The sequence below is a fragment of the Eufriesea mexicana genome, unplaced genomic scaffold (genome assembly GCF_001483705.2).
Source record: "Eufriesea mexicana isolate 0111107269 unplaced genomic scaffold, ASM148370v2 scaffold265, whole genome shotgun sequence".
NCBI classification, from domain to species: Eukaryota; Metazoa; Arthropoda; class Insecta; order Hymenoptera; family Apidae; genus Eufriesea; species Eufriesea mexicana.
This window is the reverse complement of record NW_016908444.1, coordinates 2,283,767-2,293,612: the sequence shown is the minus strand read 5'-3', so window position 1 is coordinate 2,293,612 and position 9,846 is coordinate 2,283,767. Positions and strand designations below refer to the sequence as shown.

Below are 9,846 nucleotides of genomic sequence, written 5' to 3'. Positions count from 1 at the left end.
TTTCCGGTATGTTCTCTTTTTTTTTTTTTTTTTTATGTTTCTCGTTGACAGTTTATACAGGCATCTCGTCACTGCCATAGCAAATAGAGCTTCGACGGTAGAATGGAGCAATGTTCGTGTCAATTAATACGATCGCCCGGGATCGTGCTCGTCGTAACGTAACGATATTGAGCATGTTTATCAAGTAAACATGATTCAATAGCCGAAACGAGGCTCTGGTCCCGCGCGAGGCTCGCGAGTTCTGCTTTTACGGTTGGACGCCTATCAGCGCGTGATAGGTCGTTTTCGAAGGGACTGTCTTTCTTTTTCGATCACACCGATCGAATTTTTACTGGGTACCATTTACACAGGCCGCCTCTTTCGACAGGGGCGGTCGTTTGATACGCATTTAGGCTTTCGATACGTGAACTTTTTCCCGTAGGACCGAGTAGTAGTCGTTTCGATCGACTTTCGCGAACGACGTGCGTTTCTGGGGCATTATTTCAGCTATCTGCCGTTTCTCGTCGCTTTGTCGATAATTATAATTATAATTGCCACTGCGGCGCAATCGAGGTATCTGTAATTATCAACGTAATTTGCCTCTCCTGTTCCCATTTATATACGAATCCGTTTCATATTCACCGACCGAGTATATCGATACTAATGGGCTTGAAATTGATATTGAAACTTTTTGTTGATGACGGGAAACGGCATAGAAAGCGGCAGATGCGAGAAAAAGTACAGTAGAATGTCGATTATTCGCAGGTATTGTCGGTAATTAAATTGACAGGATATTATTCGTTTCGGGCGCTCGAATACAGGAATCTCTGAATACGTTTGTATTAGCTAGACCGGAAATCCGGATAATTAACAGTCTACCGTACTCTTGAGTCATGTATACAGTCGTCGTGGTAGTTAACGCAATGTAACGCATAGGTGTATCGGTGTGAAAGTGTATTGACAAATAATTCGTCAAGGTCGTTGCGTTTACGTTTTAATAAAAAGAGAAGAAAGGAAAAAGGAATGATTTCGTACAATCATGGGATTCGTTGTTCGCCATCTTGTGACTTTACGAGGGGGCTAATTTTAATCGACGATCGGCTCAAAGTTCGTTTTCTAGGGAGGCTTCGATTACTTTTTTTTTTTTTTCCATTTGTTGACACGTTGTTCGTGGCTATTATTATTATTATTATTTTTTATTTGTTTTGTAAAGACGATTAGCGTGTTAAAGCGATAAAAAAGAAAAAAATAAACGACGAGGTTTCGTCGCGGCAAGAGAAGACAAGGGACGCAAGATATATTCTTTTATTTCTCTCTTATTTTCTTCACGGTTCCCCTTCTCTTTCTTTTCTCTTCGCACTGTTTCTCGTTAATTCTTCGTGATCGAAAATATTTGTACGCTTGTTTCGCTCTTGTTATGTATAGATTCTGCACATAATTGAATATAATACGGCGTTGTCACGTTGCACTGTGTATTACCGCATTCTCTCATTGTGTAAATGTTTTTGTCGGATCGCGATATTATCATTTTTTTGATGTTAATACTGTATAGTTTATGACGTTTTCAATTTAAGGAGCAAGAAAGTATAAATAGCCTAGAATTAACCCCTTCCATATCAAATGGATTGTTTATATTATATGTTATTATTATTGTATTCTATATTATATATTGTCGCGATTCGTTCCAGTGAGGATGTCGCTTGACATCTTTACCGATGTCAAGGAAAGCGAATTACAACAACAAAAAAAAGAAGAGGATTATCGATAACAATACGATTCACATTATCTCTTATGTAGAGTAATTACTCAGGATTGTTTAACATTTATAATATATTACGATTATACTTATTGTATTTGTATTATAATTTATAATAACGTTTGAAATAAAATATAGTAACCATTGACGTGAATATCCGCTTAAGGAATCTGTTCCTTTTACATTCTACTTTATCTATTGAACAAGATAAATCGAACTTATTAAAAGTTTACTGAAAGAATGCTTCAAATATGTAGAATTACAAGGCTGTGACTCTTGGCACCGTTTGTATTAACGCGCGCATTTAACAGCTGTAATTAACGCGCATGCGCGCAGTTAACGGTTATAATTAATGCGCATGCGCGCATTTAACGGTTATAATTAATGCGCATGCGCGCCGACTTGAACAGATACGTCGAGCGGTTTCAAAGATCAGTGCGTAGCTAATTAGTTCATTGCGTGTTCTTATAAATTTATGTACATAAATTCAGTTACTTGCCACACATGGAGCCCTTATTCCAGTTACACGTCGAGGACATCGATATGTTGCTGCTGAACATGAAGGAGAGATTGATGTTGCACGACGAATACTCCCAAGTACGTACTGTATTCAAAATTCCTACGAATAGCCTTCGATGTATGACACTTTTCGAATGGGTTCTGAAACATTTATTATTCGAACTCCATATGTTGTTAAACTCCTTAAACGTCTTTGAAATTATTAATTTCTCGATTAAAGTATATATGTATATGAAGGAAGTAGCCTTTCATATACCTGTTGTGTAGTGCGATGAATTGAGATAGGATTTCCTTCGAAAATTTGCAGTTCATTTTGAACAAATTTATATCGATATATAACAATCGTTCTATAGTCGTTATTAAAAGTGGTAGTATAAATACGGGTTAGAATAAAGATAAGAATAGAAGAATCGAGGAAGAACACAATGAGAAATTTCGTAGATCACGTGCATCGAAAGAATATCCAAGCTATTCAAAAGTGGTGGCGCTGCGAGCAAAGAGGCGGTACTTTCAAAGTTGATCAAGTTCGACGTTCTCTCGACTATATTCGAGCTTCTACAAACTCTCAGCGAGCGTCTTCTTCCGTAAGTCCCGTACTAAATATCGACTATAAGAGGACCTAATAATCCTGGTTAAAACTTCTTTCGCACATCTTGTTAATAGAAATATCCTCGATTTCCTGAGCATGGTTATCGTGTATCGAAAGTTTTACGAAAGTCACGTGGCCACCGATGCAGTGGACTCCATTCTGAAGGTTACAGTTTGCATTCTAAAGGCTCGTTGTAAGGAAACCCAGTTGCTGGAGAAGCTTATTTCGATCATCTACGATATTCTGCACAGGTGAACGATTTTCTGATAAAAGAAAATATAATTAAAATTGCTCGACAATTTTATCAAACAACGTATCACTATCGAGTGTAATAATTTTTAGAGCAGTAGAATTTAACGTGGATTTCAACTTAGTCTGTGTCCCGCGACAAGTACTGATCCTCCTGAAGCCTTTGATCTTAGAGGATTCTTGGGATCAGAAGATAAAGTTCTCCTCCGTTGCACTATTGAATCTCGTTCTTGAAAACGTTGACGCTGAGGACGAATGGGGCGACGACGTGTACGAACTCTGCCACAAAGCTCTCAATTTAATGAAAGAGATCGTCGAGTATAGCGACCACGACGTCTCGGTCTCGCACGCTGCGGATGCATTGTGCGCTGTTTGTGCCTCAGCCACACGGTGATACTATGCATTTCCAATAGTTAGAAATTCACAAGTGGGAAAATTTACAAATTTACCAACGCCGCTTTCTCCTCTTGTATCGAAAGAGGAGAAACTCTTGCTGCAATCTCAACGGATCAGCAGAAAGTTCGAAATTAACCGTGACATGGCACTTTTTAGTACAACTGCAATAACAATTTGTAAATTTTTGCATAACTTAGAGCGCTTGAATATTCAACGGACGTTGAATTTCTCGGACATGAGACATCGATTCGTTATTCAGATTCTTGAACGATTAGTAATTTCGGCAGTGAAATTAAAATCTCGACATAAATGATCGCGAAACGGAATTGCAAGAACTCGTTTGCTTCAGATTATGCATCGCGGAAGACGATGTCCGAGGAATTTTCGATAAAGTTCCGCAAGTTAAGGCAACTTTGACAAAGGCAATTCGCACAGTGACGATGAATACGTTGGTGTCCTACGTTAAAGTAAGTTGGATCATTTGGATCGGTCTCGTCGATGCGACATATATTTAATTACGCGAGCGTCAAAGGCCCTTTCATTCCCGTCCTGTAGAACACGGAGTCAAACGAAACGGACAGGGTCAAATTCCATAGGAACCTCGTGACTTGTCTGAACAACCTTTACAAGCTGAGCAGTAGCTGCGGCCGCGACAACTTGTCAAACCACTTGACCGCCAACGGATATCTGAAGTACTTCTTGTTGTTAACCACCAGGCTTCCGTAAGTTTCGCGAACAATCCAGGATTCATTCGGAGATGTAATGAAATCATTGTTGGTCGCGTATAGGAGTTCGTGATAAAATTAGCAGACCATCTATGGCTATGTACTTCGAGATCATTTGGCTTTTTATTTCTCCAAATTTCTTTCTGATATTTGTTCAAAATAATTCGCAAAGAAATTTTTTGTCGCTTGTAACAACGAGATACAATGCAGTGGAACGCGATAGCTTTAGAAAATATGCATTGTACGTATGGAACGAAGTTTTTTCTACACAAAGCTTCGTTATCAAAAGGAATAATCCAGGACTATAGGATATCGAATATGTTTCCGAAATTGACTTTCACGGAATGAAAATGGAAAAATTCAGGAAAATACGCAAAAATTCCATACGCGGGAAACCCTATTCATTAAATGGCTGGATTCCAGTATCATAGCTGTTGTATACCTTGAAAAATTCCGGTTTCAATTTTTGTGACCGATATTTCAGAGAAATTTTACGACGCAGCACCTGCGTGCTACTATCGCGGATTATAGCTACATTAGCTGATAAATCCATGCCGATTGGTCAGTCTAGCAATAGGGAAGCGAGCTTCGAGAATCTGATACATCGTGGACTCTTGAATCTTCCGAAGGATCCAGAACGATGGAGAAACGTCGTGGCTCGTGATCAAGGGAACAGCTCGACTGCCTTTATGACACTAACCTATTATCATTTCCACGGGACCAGAGAGTAAGAAATCACTGTTGACCGAAATCGAAATATCTCCTTTGTCATTCTGTGGCGATATTTTAAGCGGATAAAAATCGTAGGACCGACCTGATATGCTTGAAATCGCTGATCGCGAGGACTGTCAATCTTCCTAAATCCGAGCAGACACCGGCGCAAATTTTGAAAGTTTTATGGTTTCTGTTTGCTGTCGCGTTCGTATCGCATCCATCACCGCGCTTGGAACAGGATTACGACAGAGCCGTGAAACGATTGGCAGCTGCGTTGCAATATTCCAAGCTGAACGACTGTTACACTCATCACATAGATCTACTGCATTATTGCCTGAAGTGTCCTGAATTCCCCAAGGATCTACGAAACAGAGCGATGGACCTTTGGCTGGTGGAGTCCGATGGCGACATCCAGCCTTTGTTGCACCTGGATTGCGGACAAGTTGTGCAACATTATCTGCTGGTAAATTATTATTCGCTTTAACGGCCTATGGAAATTGTAAAACAGAGAATGGTGTAACGCAGTTTCTTTTGGGAAATAGCTTGTCATACAAATGGGATACTCGGATAAGATAATCAACCTAGCAATGAAAGGGATTAGAGAGATGGTACGCGTGGATAATGCCAAGGATATTGCGGAGATTGCCTGGCACATGTTGCCTAATCTTCTTTCGTCCTATCAGCCATCGAAAGGTACATGGAGAACATTAGCAGGGTTTTGTAACATATTGTCTTATAGTATCCTATGTATCGCAATGTAATATTCTTTGCTGTTTCGCAAAAACGGAACATGTTCTACCGATATAGCTCTGATCTATGTCAATGATCACCTGAAGAACTGAATTGAATTCTATATCTTTGACAGACGAACAAATTAAAGCCGTGTTAGAATTAACCAACGTCTCCATACCGGACTCACTGTCACCTAGCATCAGGAACCGCTGCGCAGACAGTCTCATAGCCATCATCCTACGTCGGGAAGCGGACTTGAAGCTGAGGACATTGGCAATAATGCAGTCGTACGCGTTGCTGGTCACGTCCGCAACGATCAAGCCGTTTACGAGTACGTATTTCAGAGGGACGGTCGCTCGATAAGTACCGAGAGAAACAAAAGTACAGAAAACAATTCCAGACTCGTTTCTCATTCCTCCTTTTCTCTCCGAAGTCCTGGAAAAGTATTGCACGACGTCGGGCTTCTTGGAGGAGATGCTGGTGCAAGGTTTCTCCACGGATACGCCGGAATTGTCCGCAGTCTGCCTGAAATTCCTCGCATTTATCGTACACTGCCAGGGAATATCGACGATCCAGGTGCGGGAGAGGCGCTTTCGTAAATAATAGATTCGCGTTGTCAAGTATCAGCCGTCTGACGAACGACGTGTTTTCCAGCGTGATAAGCCGGTGACGATTGACGTGCAGAGCTTAGCCGATTTGCTGTTAAATACGAGGAGATCCGTCCACTCGTCGATCAATGGAATGCAACTCACGCTGGAACTTTTAACTCAAAATATTGACGGATTACCTGTCAGGCTGGACGAGATCCATGGCGATCGGCCAGAGGGTGTGATCAATCTCTACGAGACTCTTCTTATCGTGCACGAAAGAGTTAGTGGTGATATTTTAATCTGAATATCGATGGCTCGTTCATTTATAAGGAATTAAATATGATATTTCACTGGAATTCATCTGGATGTTGAAAAACAGAGTGGTATCCCCGGGAAAATATACGATTTAAAGATCTTCTGACGAAATCATGGTCTGGCAATAGAAGTTGAGAATTTTTATGCTACTTCTGTATTAACGTTCGATAATTTTTCTGTTTGCAGAGTGATCCAACGCAGAGAGACGTCGTGTACCAGTGTCTCGAGGGCACCTTAAGATTTTGCCACAAGCACATGGAGTCGCTGATGTATCACATGTGCACTTTGATGAGCAACTACGATATCGTATCTTACATCCTGCAAACGCGCCACGTGACCTGCCACTTTCTGGAGTTCGTTTCTACCTGGCTCCGCTATCGCAGAAGATACTGCACCGACGAAGGTCCGTGGAACGCGAGATCTCTCTGCAAGACACCGTTCGAGGAAACTTTGGATCAGATCAAGAGCTACGCGAACACGGCGAAGGATTCGAGGACCGATGCTGCGTTCAACTGTCTCCTCTACGCGGTGAGTGTTTCAGCCAGCAGAGATATCGTTGCTTTGGTTACAAAATCAGCGTGTTACTTCTAGCTGTCGCAATACAAGGAATAGACACGAGGATCGCGAATGACATAAACGATCCAGGAGGAGCTTTGCTTTAACAGTTTATTCGATCCGTGCAACATTGCTCGATAACATCTTAACATGTCAATACGTGCGTACAAAAAGTAGAAAAAGATCAATCATGGACGAATTTAATTCGTCCGCTTGTTTAACGCGTGCGCTTCAGCGTGATCCTGAAATATAGTGTTTCTGTATCTGTATGTTGTCGTGTCTGCTAAATAGCTGATTGCTCTCCGCGCTCTAAATGCCCCGGCCGGATAGTGTTTCTTAAAAATTGTCATATCTTTATTAATATTATTATTATTATTCATTTTGGGAACTGGTCGGACGCGGTTCGTGCGGTGCGTCTGTCGCTTAGTATTCGTATTCGCCGCCTTTTTGCAGTCGCTGCGGCCGCGCACGGCCCTTGTTTCAGCTTCTTTCTTCATTGGCAGCTTTTTGTTATTTACGCGGTCGTCCATTGCGCTGCATGAAGCACCCCTTGAAAGAGTTTAATCTCACGTCGATCTCACCTTCTTCTAGCTGCAACCAAACGCTCGCTGTTAAACTGTTTGGACATTTGTTTGGGAATTACGAGCAGATAAGCTAAACAAAGGTTCTTGTCTAAGTGTCTAGGATTTAGTTGGTCTTTAGCGAGATATATCGCTAGGTGATATATTTTCGCGAGTGTTACGTTCATTCGACTGTTAAGTTTAAGCACAGATTTTCTAGCGGGAAAGAAAATAGAAAAATAGCTTTAAATAACGTTGACACATTTTTGTTAGTTTTCGTTAGTTTAACCACTTGCGCTACAAAGACGTGCCACGCACGTCGAGATGCTTTTGTTCCAAAGCCGCCAGCGACGTGTATACCACGTCGATAGGCATTTGTCGAAGAAACAAAAACGACGTGTCCGTCACGTCGGCTAACAGTTAGCTCTGAGACGCGGTGCGACGTCAATGTAACGCCTCACTGCATATTATATTATTATATTATATTATACATGTTTTATTGTAGAGCAACCGAAAGTTAAATCGTAGCGCAGGTGGTTAATTGCGAATAATACACTGGTTGAAATAAAAATTTGTGCTCTTTTTGCAATATCATAGATACTTAGACGATACGTTGCAGGGTTAACTAGTGGCTAATTTCGATTGGAAGGAATAGGATTACCTGATCGAACAAGTAGATTTCTTTGTAACAGGACGGTGACACGCATTCTCGAATGCATCTGGTTTTGGCAATGTCGCTCCTTTCTGGCGGCAGCATCTTGCAAGCGCCGCTGTCCTCGCAAGCTTGCTCGAATTGCCTGAAGAGAAGCTCCTGCGAGGAACATGGTGTTACAGAAAAGTTGGGGAGAAAATTGAAATGTGATTGATTCGAGGATTCGATCGTTACAAAGCCGAAGGCAGCCTGTTGGCAGGCGTTGGAAAATATAGCCGACTGTGCTTCTCGCGCACAATAACCGGATAAAATTGAGCGTAACAATTGGCTCGTGCGTGTTCAAAGATTAACCTCAATTAGTGCTCGTATGAGTTCTATTATTGGTGCCGTTGGCGCGTTTAATTTTCTCTGAAGATAGCTCCCTTTCTCTCTGTGCAGACAATTCATTGATATGAAACTCGCATTATTTTTCTTTACTTTCTAAAGCAGATGATAAACAAGCAAATCGAACATCGAATATCTCTGTCAAAGATAATCTTCTCTGTGGAAGCACACCTGATTATAATACCAGTTTCTCGACACACCGTTGGTATATACATATCAGCTAGTGACAGCACCGAAGTACGCCCCGAGCACCTTGACTGTCTTCGGGTTAATGCCAAATCGATTTTACCCCCATGGCGAAATCGCGGAATCACCCGTCTCGTTACGTCCCCCATGGGGATGCTGGGTCGACGCGAAGTAATCCTCCTCGAGTATCACGCATCACTGGCAGGATATCACAGAGATCTCTTGAAAATTCCAAGTCGTGGAACCCGACACAATTCCCCCAGCTATCGTCCCCATCGAACTATCCAACAATCACAACCATCGGAAGCAGGAAGGATACAAAAAGAAAAAGAAAAAGAAAAAGAAACGAACTTGGTTTAACATTTTTCCAACAAACAAAGATACTACGATACCACTAAATTTTTCTGCAACTTTTCTAAGGTAATCACCGCATGTCCTCTGCCAATGTGGAATTTAATACCGTTGCCAGATCAGGCCGGTGTGGCAAGAAGCGCCGCCCTCAAAACAAGCCATCGCTCGACCATAACCTGTACCAGCGTGGAAACGCGTTCCTCGTGCGGATTCTCGCCAAACGTTTCGGACGACTTACATTCTTGGTAGTCTCCTTGTATGGATACTCTGGGAAGGTGAAGGTCTTCGCGATGGTGCTCGGCTCTTCCTTCAGCTGTCCGACGACGAGGATCAGGCCGATCGCGAACGCCACCTCCGGCGCCATGTTGAGCAGCCGGCTACGATCAATATGATGGGGTGGCGCTCGCTTACGCTCCTTTCCAACTCTCTTCTCGTTTTCCCTCCACGCCCGTAAAAACGCCGGGATGGACAGGGAGGATTCGCGCGATCAACCTGTCGATCCCCTTTGGCTGTTCGCCCCGTGAAATTGACTTTTTAAGAACCCAAGCCCACCCGCCGGGGGGTGGCCAGCCTTTGGCGTCGGCCTTTCATCCG

General features: G+C 42.3%; 2 protein-coding genes across 2 annotated transcripts; one reads left to right on the top strand and one right to left on the bottom strand.

Annotated features, from left to right (window-relative positions):
* Positions 1–2,239: 2,239 nt before the first annotated feature.
* LOC108555736 (uncharacterized) lies at positions 2,240–7,155 on the top strand. Its single transcript, XM_017911520.1, has 13 exons — positions 2,240–2,332; positions 2,696–2,838; positions 2,918–3,094; positions 3,186–3,482; positions 3,838–3,955; positions 4,044–4,210; positions 4,698–4,940; positions 5,021–5,390; positions 5,470–5,620; positions 5,793–5,990; positions 6,093–6,235; positions 6,314–6,529; positions 6,751–7,155. The coding sequence occupies exons 1-13, from the start codon at positions 2,240–2,242 to the stop codon at positions 7,153–7,155; spliced, it is 2,721 nt and encodes a 906-aa protein (XP_017767009.1).
* A 195-nt stretch (positions 7,156–7,350) lies between these two features.
* LOC108555761 (uncharacterized) lies at positions 7,351–9,616 on the bottom strand. The gene is made up of 3 exons (XM_017911554.1): positions 9,491–9,616; positions 8,341–8,490; positions 7,351–7,710 (listed from the first exon to the last, which is right to left on the bottom strand). Exons 1-3 carry the CDS (start codon positions 9,614–9,616, stop codon positions 7,630–7,632), a joined length of 357 nt encoding a protein of 118 aa, XP_017767043.1. The 3' UTR covers positions 7,351–7,629.
* Between the last annotated feature and the right edge of the window lie 230 nt (positions 9,617–9,846).